Source organism: Cyclopterus lumpus, chromosome 17 (genome assembly GCF_009769545.1).
Source record: "Cyclopterus lumpus isolate fCycLum1 chromosome 17, fCycLum1.pri, whole genome shotgun sequence".
Classification (NCBI taxonomy): domain Eukaryota; kingdom Metazoa; phylum Chordata; class Actinopteri; order Perciformes; family Cyclopteridae; genus Cyclopterus; species Cyclopterus lumpus.
In genome coordinates this window covers 4,169,060-4,183,840 of record NC_046982.1, presented here as the reverse complement: position 1 = coordinate 4,183,840, position 14,781 = coordinate 4,169,060, and the positions used below count along the sequence as shown (strand labels likewise).

Genomic DNA, 14,781 nt, shown 5'->3' with positions numbered 1-14,781 from the left:
TCTCAACCTTCTGACAGTCACAGCTCAGTGTGGTGAACTCACTAACGCCCAGCAAGATGCTCCCACGAGTCACAGTCCATAAAATGAAATGCACATTAAACCTTGATTTTACACAATTACTCTTTAAAATTGGCCGTTTTTTTTTTTTTTTTTTACAAGGCGCATCCTGTTAAAGTTAAAGACAGCAGTTTTTTAAAACTAATTTGTTTTAAACACTAAGACCTGGGGAACTAATCTGCAATAAAAATCACAGCCACGGCATCTCTCGCCTCCTCTCGGCTTTATGGCTTTTTAAAACGTCAGTGCGGATTGCAGTTACTTGATGAACACTGACAGAAACATCTACATGTCATCATGCTGCTCACACACAAACACACTTGGCCCAATTTCCCTCCACTGGGATGTCCACATAGTTTTTTTAAAACACCACTTGCACCATAATGAGTCAGAACAAATATTGCCCGTGGCACCCGTAATTAGGAGCACCGCCACACACGCACAAAATCATCGTTACACACTAAAATAGAAAGAAGAAAAAAAGCATTGCCCCCCCCCCCCCCCCCCCCCCCACCTTTCTAGTAATGGGAGTTACGCAATGTAGTGGATGCTCCTTGAAGCGATTAGAAAGCACGATGTCCACACTCCTGTGTTTGTGGTTCGGAAAGACCACGGTGAACGCTCAAACGTCGTAGTAGAGTCAGAACCCGTGTATTCACGACCCCCGAAACACAAGATATGCACAGATATAATTCGATTTGTGGCTTTATGTGTTTGGGAGAAATGTGCTCGAAGGCCGTCAGGCTTTTGATCACTGCAATGCCGGCGCAACGTTTTAAAAGGCTTGCAAAAAAAAAATGGGATGCCATGTTAAAGATTCATTACATTTTATAGTCCCAGTAAAAAAAGAAAGAAGTGAAAACAGTTGAGGGCGTTGCGATTCCCAGACACTCGGGCATCATGAGAGGCGATGTAGACGGAGGAACTATTAGCTTTGGGCAACGCTGAAGCCTCTTGTCTCCCCAGAACTGAACGAGACAGAGCCACTGAACAAAAGTGGAGTGTTTAGTGGGACGGAAATGAATCCATGCTGTTCACCTACTTCTCTCATGGTCCTCTTTGTGCCTCGGCCTGTGGCGTCTGCGGCGTCCTTAAGAACACTTCACACTCGACACTAAGCTTTCTTAGGTCCTAGTTGTGTCAGGCGACGGAGTAACGGTTACTTTGTGGTTCCAGACCTCACCGGTAGGCATCCGTCGACAAAGGCCTCAACCAGCTATAGATGTATTATGATGTTTAGAGAGAACAAATATTGAATTATGTTACTTTTTCAACTCATTGTACTCCAAAATAACTGAAGTAAATTATACTTTTGGGGGCCTTTTCTATTATTTATTAAACTACCCAGCATCATATCAGAATTGAAAGCTCCACCTTGAATAGATGTTAAGTAAATGTAAGTACATTATGCTGATAATGTCTCTCCTTTACAAAAAAGAATGAATTGTATTAATAGAAAGAAAGCTTTTGAGTAGGCCTCCTTCTTCTACCACTGGCAGCACCAACAGTCCCAGTTAGTCCCAGTTCCTGTTATATGGTCCCATAACTTCCCATACAATCTGGCAAAACATTGCAGAGATTAAAGTTAGCCTGAAGTGAAGAGTAACTCTTACTAACTCGGACTTCTGATCATTCAACCCGAGCCAGGAGTATGTTCTATGGTGTCAGGTGAGCATTACAATACAAACCAACGTAGCTAACTGCATGTCAACAAAACCAATTTGATACCATTTATTCCACAAGTAAAAAATATAGCGTGTGGCGCGAATCGGATCTGCTCCCAAATGTAATGGCCTCTTCTTCTGCCCATGCCTCATCCTTCCATCATGAAAATCGAGCCTGTAGTTTTTCATTACCATAATCCCGCTGACAAACTGACCAACGAACCAAACCAAAAGCATAACCTCCTTGGCGGCGGCCCACTTTCCTCCATCTTTCCCCCCCCCCCCCCCCCCAGGTGACAGCGACAGGTTGGTGTGTCTGGAGGACGGCCTGTGGTCTTTCCCAGAAGCCTACTGCAAGATCGAGTGTCCCGAGGTTCCGGACATACCCGCCGCCAAGCTGCTGACGGTGGACTGCGTGGCCTCGGGGCACGACGTCGGCTCCGTGTGCCGTTATAAATGCAACCCAGGCTTCTACGTGATTGGGAGCCTCAAGAAGAAGACGCCACGGTACGTGTTTTGAGACGGGGAGTCACGCTAGCAGCCAGTGTTTGGAGGGGCATTTATACAAAATCGCACATTAAACAAAACAGAGAACATTCTATTAATAGCAGTACGTGGCATCTTAAATCATCCATGCTCCTCTTTTGAATCTTTCCAGTGGGTTCTATATGATTGACACCTTGAATTATCATTTGTTTTTATGTAAAAGGACATACAAATGTTGTTAAAAAGCACAGCAAGAAGAATGGATCACATGTTGTGGCTTGTGCAATGCCTTTAAGTGCTGCTACGCTTGTGGAGACAGCAGACCAAAGCAAACAGGGTTTGTAACACGCATGCCTCCCTGCTTCTTTTCCTCTATTTTACAAGACTCCTGTTACACACTGCTTGATGAAATTAGCTGATTTGATTAAGGGTTTTTATGCAACAGCGTAACAATGCATCACATAAACACCCAAACCTCAATGTTCTTCATATATATATATATATATATATATATATATATATATATATATATATATATATATATATATATATATATATACACGTGTATATATATAAAAAAGAGGAATTCTTTTTTTGGGTTTAGTCCAACACCTGCGACACTATGTTCCGTTTCGCTCACATTCAGGTCCAATAAAACTTGTACTGCTGTGTCATTAATGAGTTTGTTTTGGGGGTAACTGCTCATTACTCAACACAGTTCACATGTTGTTAATGAGACGAGGGGGTCCACAGGAGGAGACGAAGCCTCTGGGGTGAGTTTAATATCCTGCTCTCGATGGAGTTCTTGTGTATGTGATACACATTTTCCTTGCTGCCTTGAATTGCTGTTAAAATGCAGTGTATCAAATATATAACGAAACGACTTTTACTCTCAGATGAGGCAGTATTAAAAAAAATTACATTTTATAGTTTCGTACACCAAATGTCCACCTAATACGGTGGAAAAACCATCGTATGTAAAGATCCATTTGCAGCTGGGTATCTTTTTACGAGTTACTCGTTCTCAAACATAATGTGCAAACATTTTAATAACCCCTGATGCTTTATTAGTCCAACATGTGAAAGTGAACAGCAGCAGCTATTAAAGAGCTTTAAACAGGACTTTTACTCTCACCGTTGACACCATGTACCCACACACACAGGGTGGGCTCTCCCACAACTACCTACTACTACACACACACACACACACACACACACACACACACACACACGCAACGGGGGTGATGAGTGCATACAGTTCGGGAGGGAGTTTGTTATTGTGAACCTCAATGTTTCTGTATTAGTGTATGATTATATCTGTGAAACATCCTCTGGTCCAAATGTAGACCAGTATGCTTGGAATTCAGAAGAAAAAAACAAATAACCAAGAATCGAGCATGAACTGTATTTTTGGCCCAATTATTGCTCATGGCACAAAAAAGAAAAAGTAACTCCATCCATCCATCCATTATCAGCCGCTTATCCGGGGTCGGGTCGCGGTGGCAGCAGGTTCAGCAGGCCGACCCAGGCCTCCCTCTCACCCGCAGCACTTTCCAGCTCATTCTGGGGGATCCCGAGGCGTTCCAAGGCCAGCCGGGAGATATAATCCCTCCAGCGTGTCCTCGGTCTTCCCCGGGGTCTCCTACCAGTTGGACGTGCCCGGAAAACCTCTAATGGGAGGCGTCCAGGAGGCATCCTGACTAGATGCCCGAACCACCTCAGCTGACTCCTTTCGACACGAAGGAGCAGCGACTCGACTCCAAGCTCCCCCCTGATGTCAGAGCTCCTTACCCTATCTCTAAGGCTGAGCCCGGCCACCCTACGGAGGAAGCTCATTTCGGCCGCTTGTATCCGAGATCTCGTTCTTTCGGTCACGACCCAGAGTTCGTGACCATAGGTGAGGGTTGGAACGTAGACCGACCAGTAAATGGAGAGCTTTGCCTTCTGGCTCAGCTCCCTCTTCACCAAGACGGACCGGTACAGCGCCTGTTTTACTGCTGCAGCCGCACCGATCCGCCTGTCGATCTCCCTCTCCACCTTACCCTCACTCGTGAACAAGACCCCGAGATACTTGAACTCCTTCGCTTGGGGTAGGCAGTTTGCCCCCACCTGGAGGGAGCAATCCGCCGGTTTCCGGCAGAGCACCATGGCCTCAGATTTGGAGGTGCTAACTCTCATCCCTGCCGCTTCGCACTCGGCTGCAAAACGCCCCAGTGAATGCTGGAGGTCACGGTCAAGTAACTCCTTGAATGCAATTAAAACTGGTGTTGTTCCTTAGAATTCAGATCACTCAGAGATTCACTCTTTTGCTTCTGCTGTCTCTAGGAAGTACTTCAAGTTGGAGTGCCTGGAAGGGGGGCAGTGGGAGGAAACTAACTGTGAGCCCATATCCTGCCCGGCCCCACCTGATGTATTCCAGGGCATGTACACCTGCACCAACGGCCTGTACTACGACACCCTCTGCACCCTGCAGTGCCCAGATGCCACAAAAGATGTAAGATTTACAGTTGTCCTGTTTGTTTTTTGTTTTTTTCTAACTTTTGGTCACATCATCATCAAAAGTCTTCAATATTGGATGCTGTTTAACTTGGTCACGATGGATACTTCCGGCGTCCTTGCTTAGACCACACCCAATTCAACTTTCATTTGATCTCAAATAAGACCGTATATAAGAAGTGGAAGTAGTCGTCGTGACTTCACTCATTGGTTTGTGGACAACCTGTTTGAAGCCTCGATTTGGTCGTCGCCATCTGGCTCTCTGCAACTAGTGAATGGAAGTGACCATATCAGCAACTCCCAGTGAGCCCCGCCCTAAAGCATACTCCTCTTTATGGTCTATCTGACTCTAAATGACAATAATTTACTAAATGAACATCATGCTGTATTGAAGAAGACTTGAAACTAGAGATTGAAACCATAAACTCATGTTTATAATGTTTACTGAGGGAATAAATCAAAAGAAGTAATTTCCCCATAGACTTCCACACAATCTGACTTCTTTTTGCAACCGGAGGAGTTTCCCCCTGCTGGTCGGTAGAGAGAATGCATGCTTAAGACACTTACGCATCTGCTTCACTCGTCAGCACCGGAAGCTGGCGTCTTGATCTCAACCACACTGTAAAGTTTCATGACTGCATCCTAAACGGTTGCGAAGCTGTTGCGGTGGCAAGAAATATAAAAACCTGGCAAGACGCCCTCAGTGGATCCTGCTCCAGTAGGTCTCTGCAGAACCACATTTGAGGAACATCATCGAGGAACTGCTTTCTTTCTACCAAACTACATCACTGACGTTGCAGCTCTGCCAAGAAGGACGCCATTAATGTAGCGCCAACTTGCTCAACTGCACAGCATGTGCCATCTAGCGCTATTATATTGGAGAAAAGGCAGACGATCTCTACGCACACTATCTCCAACACTTGGCAACTACTATATTATGGATGGAACTAATGTCTGTCCCCACGTAGTTCATTGAGGTTCATTGTCTCCAGAGGGAGATCCGCTGCACTAAGGAGGGGGACTGGACCGCCGAGTTCACCATGTGCTCCAAGCTCCACGGATCGTGCTCTCCTCCTGCTGATCTCAACTCTGTAGAGTACAGCTGCGACCAGGGGATGGATGTTGGTGAGTGTAACCTTCTTTGTCAGGGAGAAGAGTGCAATCCCTCAAAAATAAACAGCCCTGATTATATTCTCTCCCTTCTGTTAAACAAAATAAAGCCAAGCACAGGAGGTCGTCTTGTCGTTGGCTTGTCGGCTTACTGGACTGAATAGAAAAGGCAACCACAGTGGGAGAGCATCTGTACTGAAGTCATTGACCCGCTCAATTCAGTTCAGCTTCATTAGTAGATCGGGAATAGAAAACAACAACAATTTCTGAAAGTGATGGTTGTTTGAATGGATCGGGATCATTTCTTTGACCATCTCTCAAACCAGCAGACTTTAACATAAGACTTGGTTTATCGCCTCCTCAGATTAAAGTACCAAATAGTCATGTCGACTAAAGCAAAGGTTTCTTCTCCCAACTGAAAAAAATGGAGAGCATACATTAAGTAGGACAGGATACAAAACTGTACCCGGTGTTAAATGAAATCAGTGCTTTGCATTTATGCATTTAAAGGGCCAGCGTGTTATATATGGCACCATCTAGCGGTGAGGTTGCAGAATGCAACCAACTGAAACTTCTCCAGTGTGCCAAGCGTGTAGGAGAACTACGATGGCCGATACAACAACGTGAAAAGCAATTACTCTATCTAGACTAGAGCCAGTGTTGGGTTTGTCCGTTCTGGGCTACTTTAGCAACATGTTGGCTAGCTGGAGATAAAAACAACTCATTCTAAGGTAACCAAAACACAACGATTCTTATTTAGGAGTGTATATACACCAAAGACAACATATTCATTGATATTCTATTATATTTCCACCAATGGATCCCCCTAAACACTACATATTGTAGCTGTTTGTTAAACAGCACAATATATTACATTGTGGCAAGGGGACAAAACATGTGTTTTTCAAACGACAGTTGAATTTCATCGATGTTTTATGGTAGACCATTATTATAAAACCCAACTGCCAGACTTGCAGCAACCAACAACAAACAAACAAACAAACACACACACACACGCACACACACACACACACACACACACACACACACACACACTCACAGACCACACAGTCACCTGTGGTCTGTGGAGTGTGTGTGTGTGTGTGTGGTCTCAAGTAATGTGGTCGTTTTTTTTTTCTCAATGTTTGAACATGAATAAATTCAACAGATGCTCATGGAGCTTAGAGGTAAGTGTCATTTGATTTCTTTATTTTTTAAAACCTTTCCTTGCAGGTGCTGTTTGCTACCCAACATGCATTGCGGCTGTAGACATGGATCTGTGTGACCCGGTGGTTCTGCCCAATGGCAGTACAGTTGGCTCTTTACAGCACTGGATGCTGCCCACCAAAGTCCAGGTGAGAAGTCTGAGGAGGGGAAGTTACCGTGGTTTGGTTTGTCTCCGGGGATTCTGTTTGACTTCAGTTCTAGTTGTTCTGTGCTAAACAAATACCAAAAAACAAGACGTTTTTTTTGTATCCATTCCTTACGACATGATGGGTTGATGATGCCTTTATTCTCAGTGCCAAAGCTCAGAAAATGTACCTAGTGCCGGGGAAAGAAGTTTTTTTATAGTGCATAGGTATTTATGACAAATTTAAAAGTGACAAATAAAAATTCACATGCAAATGAATCTTACAAATTAAAAACGCCCCCGGTGTGTAGAGGCATTTAGTCGTAGTCAACATTAGCTTGACTGATTAACACTAGCATGTTTACTAGCCCGTTAGCTCACATTAGGTTACGCAAAGTGACACTTTTTTCCCAATATGCAACCTCAATCTGCAGTTTGAAACGCAGGCTTTCTGTCCACAATTAGTTGTGACTAAGCTCAACCTTGAGATTACTCACGTGACTTTACTTTAGTACTTCCCTCACACAAATATATCGAACAGTTTTCACAGGCTGAGCAGCTTTCCAGGCGAGTGCCAGACGGTTCTGACTCTGAACCGTGGATGACTATTCCTTCAAAAATATTTCCATCCAAGCACGTTCTTCATTTTTGAGGAAACATCAGATCATTGTAATTATGGCTTTTTGGCTTGACGATTACGCTGCTACAGTTAAAGATCCACTGTTGGCAGCTTAAGTGCAGTTTTTTCAATGCAGTTTTCACTGAGTCAGTAAGGGAGAAAAAAAAAAACATTGTTGTCAAACACATTTTATTCACAAACTGGTATTTGATATAAACTTTATGCTTCAAATCAATTTGATCCAGCTCAATAAAACACAAGGCTTAGAGGAGGGAGTGCCGTACAGATCAGATCAGCAAGATGTGGTGAGAAATGAGGCCGCCCGATTGGCTTAATTAACCACAACGGAGCGACGGGCCTGTGGATTCACTACTATTCGGAAAATCTTGGCAGGCTTTTGTGAAACGCTTATTGTTTTGCTCGCTCGCTGCCATGACAAACAGCGTCGAGTCCCTTTTGACACAAAAACACCCATCAGAATGAATAATGCATCCGACCATCTGGTGGTCTGAACAACAGCATGGAGTACACTGAGCTACTGCTGCAGACCGAATCCCTGAAGCCAAGTTCATTTCAGTTGGAGACAAAGACAACTCATTTTGTAGAAAAGCAACAAACAATTGCAATGTTTCCTTCATAATTAACACTTTATGTATCTCACCTCTCATGCTTATTTTTCAACATTTAGAAACAAGCGTAAAAGTGCGACAAAGTTCTGATTGTGCTTTGTTGGTTTAGAGCTAGGAGTAAAAAAAAAAATAACATCAACAAAATGTCTTCAACAAATGCACCGTGAAATCGGTTAATAGGTTGAGATAATTTCCAGTTTCTTCTAATAGAGATCAATGATTATTTTTATCCCGTCATGTCCTTTGAATCTACTGAAGCCACATTGTCCTACCCCACTACGGAAAGTTGTAAGGATTTAAAATTTTTTTTTATATAAGACCTTTCCGGTGAGACCATGAGACCAAAAAGACTTCTTGAATTGGACATATTTTGCAAGAATTGTAGTAAAACAAACACAGAAATTATCTCAAATTCAAAAGTCTCTGAGTAACCGAGAATGCCTACAAATCTGTCAAATTGTAGCTGAGATTTCATCACAATATGTGCAAATGTGTTTCATATCAGATGTTTGACTGAATCATTGGCAAGACAGTATCTTTGGAAAGGGTTCCAGTTGACGTCAAGCCTTTCGGGAAACACACACATCTCTCACACACGCAGTGTATACAAGTCACCATGAATGAACTCGTTGGAATGTCAGGTCTTGGGTTCTGAGTTGGAGGGCTGTTGTTTGGCCTTTTAAAGGTAGGTCGTGTTACCCAATATCATATCTCAGGAATCGCTTCTACGTTAATGCTGTTTCAAACACTGCTCCAATTTCGCCTGACTTTTTGGGTGGTCAGCCAGCCAGTTAGTCCGCCCTTGCCAAGGTCAAATACTTGGACGGGGGTTTGGTTACTTACGCCATATCTCTGGCGCTGCCTCCTGATTTCGAGGCATTGTGTTATCGTGAATCTCAGACTCGGGTCTCCCGCGCTGGGTCGGGCTGCACAGGAAATCGCAGGGGAGGGATCCACTTTCTCTGTCCATTGTTGGTCAATCAAGCTATCTGCTCACCACCTTGTAAATTCCCGGGGTCAAATAAATGGCAGAGGACCAGAGCATCGCACCGGATTTCACAGCGCAAAACCTGAGATGTACGAGACAATTATTTTTCTTCCATCAAGAGGTTTTCATGCTGCAAAAAGCTTGAAATTGTCATAATGCGTTGCATATGTCCGTGACAACACTGCGATATCTGCAAGTCTGCAATCAGAATGAGTGCACGATGCATTCTTGTTCATGTGTTATATAACAGTTCAGGGTAAGGCAGGTGAAGTGCTAATAGTTCATTGGCAAATAAAGGTACCAATACAGTGTGATTTATTGTTATTAGAAGTCATTAAATAAACTATAGGTTCCCACAGAATTAATGTTTTTGTTGATCTCCCTGATTTTTGTCCTGGTGTTTTTTAGTGTATATTATCACCTTAAAGGCAGAATCTCAAAGAAATTTCCAGAAGGCATTCATTTTCCCCAGAGGATGAACATTGATGACACCCCATGTGCTTTTTCTTGCACACCATCAGGCAAAAGCGTCAACTTTTCAGACAGTATTTTATAACAATCCAACAGAAGTATTAATAAAAAACTAGAATTCATGCTCCCAGCCTCCTTAGGTTTTAGCCACTCCAACATTTCCCTGAATTTGAAATAAACATGGAGTAGGATTTGGTGAGCGATCTCACCACAAGGCCCGTTAGTAGCTGTTCTGTAGGTTTTGTTGTCTTAAAAGTTAAGAGTTTGAACACAATTTTATTTTGTTTTGGCAAAACAATCTCACCAAAAGATCCAACTCAAATGACGTACAACTCAAAAATGACATAAACAAATGTGTTTCACTGCCGGTTCATGAATCAGAATAAGAGGGCACATGTATGTTTTCTGTCTCCCGTTAATCAATACTCAGAGGAAAAATCTTCACTTGGGAAACTCACTCCATGGGTTGGTTGCCATCATCGTCCATCTATGTGTACTTAATAAATTAAATCAACGGTTTTCCCTGAATGCCTCTTGGGAGCCGGAGTGACTGAGTGCGATATTGTTTACATGTCCTACGACTGCATTGCTCAATCAAACTTCTTGCACGCTTTGTTTTCCAGAGCATAGTCTGCACAGGGATGATGAAGTGGTACCCTGACCCTCAATACATCCATTGCATCCAGTCCTGTGAGGTAAGAGTTCAAACAGCCAAGCGGCCCTGCACTAAATACAGAAGTACATGCGAATACTTTCCATCCAGATGTCCCAACAAAGGTCTTTGGAATTGTTAAATGAGTGAATCGCTATTTTAGTCTTGAAAGCAAAGGACTATAAATTGATTTGCTGCAGCTGAGAGTACATGGGTTAAGATGTATTCCCCATCTCAGTCGTGATGTTTTTAGTGTGGCGATGTAAGGCGTAGAAACTGAACTGGACTACCTGGGGGAAACGTGGCACATCTGAGCACAAAGGGGCTTTGGGAATATGGCGTTTGATAGCGGTTGCTTAACCAACGTTTGTTTTCCCAATGGAAAAGTGCATGTGAAAGTTTAATTTGGTTCTTGCGTACCGTGATCTGCTATGTTCTCAGGTCTGCTTGCTGTCAAAGTCTTCTAGGTCAGGGAGATCTTAGTTTGGCCTTCATCCCGTTATTTATCAAGGAGTACTTAATCCTTAAAACAATTACACCATTTCTGGGCATCAGCTTATTAAAGTTACTGCTTCAGATGAATCATTCAGGCTGACACAAGAAGTTTACATATTTCTGCATTGTTCAAAGTGTGTGCTGGAACTCTTAACTGTTTTACAAAAGGAACCGGATAAAGTTTCTTGTTGTAAGAATGTATTTTCAAAGAAATTAAATTACATTTGTATTGAAAACCCTCTATTTTTGACTGAGACACAGTCAATAAAAAAGTAATAATAAGTCAGTATCAGACAAAACAAGAGTACTGTTTGCTGGCAATAGGTTTACAATTTGAATGATTTATTTTCTTGTTAAATTAACGAGCAACACACAAATACAGAGCACAAAGAAACAAAGGAGAAAACATTGCTCAAATCTTTGAACGAGCCACGAAGAGAAATGAGATATCCACAGCTTGTTATCACATTCCACTGTTGCCCGGTTTTCGGGAGGGTCAATAAATAGTAACCAAGTTATAAGTTAGACAATATATTTCAGTCGGTGCATTAGTTCGTCCAACACTTTTCTCAAAAACTAAATATCGTACATCTCTTATTTCCAGCCAGATAATTTGCTATGGATATTTATAATAGGATGATTTGTAACAAATCTGTTGCATTTGATCTGGTTAGTTTTGGTTTCACATTGCAATTAATTGCACAGAAGTAGTATTTGTGACATAACTACATCCTGTCCTCATCCCCTGTGTAAGCTGCGTCCTACCCATAGCTGTGCTTCTGTTGTCGACGTGTTGTCAATGCTCGGCCGTCCTCTCGTATCCTCTCTCTCGTATCCTTGCTCTCATCCTCTCAGAAAGAAGTGTTGACATTTTTGTACGTTTTTCCAACTGACTCATTATAAAGTCATCACACTCATTCAATCATGTTGTTTTGTTACGTTGTTTTACCTTTTTCCAATTCTGATGATGGCCAGCCAGAACTTCCTGTAATTGGTTTGAAAGTGAACCATGCCCGATTTCATTTTTCCACATTCAAGTCCAAATTCCTCCGAATTTGATGACCTCATGGTCTTACCCCCCATCGTCTTCAAGATACACTCCCGATTACTCTGATTACCACTTCTGATAAGAGTGGCAAAATCATCAGTAAGTTGTTTTTTCCGTCCAACATCTTTATAATGTTAGGTATACACATCGCAGCCTCTAGAGGCCGCTGTAGCACAGCTTTAGACTTTTGGGATTGTTTAAAGTCATCACATTTATGTGTGCTGTAGTTTGTATCATAATTGAAAGTTAGTTGCAATTAAACGTCCATTGCTGCTCAGAGATTTTCTAGCTTAGCACAGTAAAGTATCTTAAAATCATAAACCCAGATAGTGATGACAGATTTGGCATTCATCCGTTGGGTTCAGAACTACTGGAACTACTGTTGGAACACATAAACTGTTGATGTCTCACGGTATTAAAATATTCCTCCTACCTGCCAGCACTACATTTTCCCCTTCCACCTTCCCGTGAATGTTTCTCGGCAAAATAGTTGCTTCTGACCCGCTCCTCCATGACAACACTGTAAATTATACCGGACCACATGTGCTGCATAGTCCACGATGCCAGATCTCATCCAGATGCCAATGCTCCCAATCGTTCTCTCTTTCCATTCTTTCTCGAAATACAGTTGGCAATAAGTGTAAAAGTCAACTCAGGCACCTCATTAGCACAGTGGGCCCTGTACAAGTAGAACAGACCATCTGAGACTGTTCTGTTCTATTTTAAAGCTTCAGAAAGAGATGCATCCGTTACAAAAGACCTGCTGTGGATGACCAGAAGTGTCTTTCTCAGAATGTTCTCCACGGGATTAAAATGTTTGCTGGACCAATAGGGAGAAAGAATTTGATAAGGGTGTATAACAAACAGCCAATTAAACGCATTGACTCATGCATCACTTAATATGAGGCATTTAGGCAAAGAGGAGAGAAACCATTTGGTTGGTGGGCGCTGTGTTAATCCCCTTGATCCCATCATGAAACACTGTCTGAAAAAAGTAACAATGAGTTTCACATCGATGATGGGGGATAGTTGTGTTTATATCTCAATAGTTCTACGTGAGGCCAGATGTACACCAATAGAACATGTCTGATTGAAGCTCTCCACTGGCTCAAACAGGCTGAAGGTTTGCTGTTTGCTTTAGATGGGCGATCAGGGTTGAAATTAGCTGAAGACTAAATGGACCCACAGTGAACTGAACAAAACCTGAAAACCTTTTATATACTTGGCTCTGTTTCTTCTGAAACACATACGTGTTTAATTCAATTCAGTTTATTTTGTATAGCCCAAAATCACAAATTACAAATTTGCCCCAGAGGGCTTTACATTCTGTACACAGGACCTCACATTGGATCAGGAAAAACTCCCAAAAAATAGAGAAAAAACCTTCACGGGGAAAAAAGGGAAGACACCTTCAGGAGAGCAACAGAGGAGGATCCCTCTCCCCGGATGGACAGAAGCAATAGATGTCGTGTGTACAGATGAAAGCGTTACAACACATTCAATGAATATGACAAATTCTGAATAACGAGTAGTAAGCATGGACAACGATCCAGATAACCACACTCCATGTAAACAGAAGGAGGTAGAGAGGAGGGGCATCAGCAGGGCCACGGCAGGAGGCAGGGCCAAGGAGGCAGGAGGCCGGCCCATTAGGTAGGAGGCATCACGAAGAAGGCGCGGCCAATGAGGTATGAGGCCCTTGAGGTCAGGAAACATGGCCAAGGAGGCAGGGCCAATGAGGCAGGAGGGCAGGCCAGGGCCAAGGGGAATGAAGGAGGAAGCATGGGCAAGGAGACGGGGCAGGGCCCAGGAGCCAGGACCGGCTCCAGACACAGCCATAATCCATGGAAACCTGAGAAGCAAGAAGGCACAAAGACTCCGGAGAAGAAGTAGAATTAGTAATAAGCAATAAAGCAATAAAAAGATGTGAATTTGTCCAGAAGGAGAGAGAGAAGAGGAGAGAGGAGCTCACTGTATCATAAGATGTACCCCAGCAGCCTAGACCTTAAAGCAGCATATCTAGGGTCTGGACCAGGGCAAACCTGAGCAAGCCCTAACTATAAACGCTATCAAAGAGGAAAGTAAGTCTACTCTTAAATGTGGGGACTGTGTCTGCCTCCCAGACTGAAAGTGGAAGCTGATTCCATAAAAGAGGAGCTTGATAACTGAAGGCAATATGGTACTACAAGCTCCTTAAGATTTGATGGTGCATCACCAATCAAGGCTTTGTAGGTGAGGAGAAGAATTTTAAATGTGATTCTTGATTTTACAGGGAGCCAGTGCAGAGCAGCTAATACAGGAGTAATGTGATCTCTTTTCTTAGTTGTTGTGAGTACACAAGCTGCAGCATTCTGGATCAACTGTAGGGACTTAAGAGACTTATTAGAGCAGCCTGATAATAAGGAGTTGTAGTAATCTAGTCTGAAAGTAACAAACGCGTGAACCAGCTTTTCTGCATCGCTTTGAGACTGATGCCTGATTTTAAATGTTACGTAGATGAAAAAATGCAGTCCTTGAGATTTGCTTCACGTGGGAGTTAAAGGACAAGTCCCGATCAAAGATAACACCGAGATTCTTTATGGTGGTGTTGTATGACAGGGCAATGCCATCTACAGAAACTATATCATTAGATAATTGATTTCTGAGGTGTTTTGGGCGGGGTAAAATAACATCAGGAAGTTGCAGGTCATCCAGGTTTTTATGTCGAGCTGGTTG

General features: G+C 42.9%; 1 protein-coding gene across 1 annotated transcript in view; it reads left to right on the top strand.

Annotated features, from left to right (window-relative positions):
* The window catches only part of pappa2 (pappalysin 2), a gene marked incomplete at its 3' end in the record, with an annotated part of 61,419 nt that overhangs the window by 39,852 nt on the left and 6,786 nt on the right, over positions 1–14,781 (top strand). Inside the window, exons 21-25 of the mRNA XM_034555694.1 lie at positions 2,015–2,228; positions 4,533–4,701; positions 5,696–5,828; positions 7,047–7,168; positions 10,495–10,566. Coding sequence (XP_034411585.1) covers positions 2,015–2,228; positions 4,533–4,701; positions 5,696–5,828; positions 7,047–7,168; positions 10,495–10,566 — 710 coding nt within the window. The remainder of the gene's footprint in view (positions 1–2,014; positions 2,229–4,532; positions 4,702–5,695; positions 5,829–7,046; positions 7,169–10,494; positions 10,567–14,781) is intronic.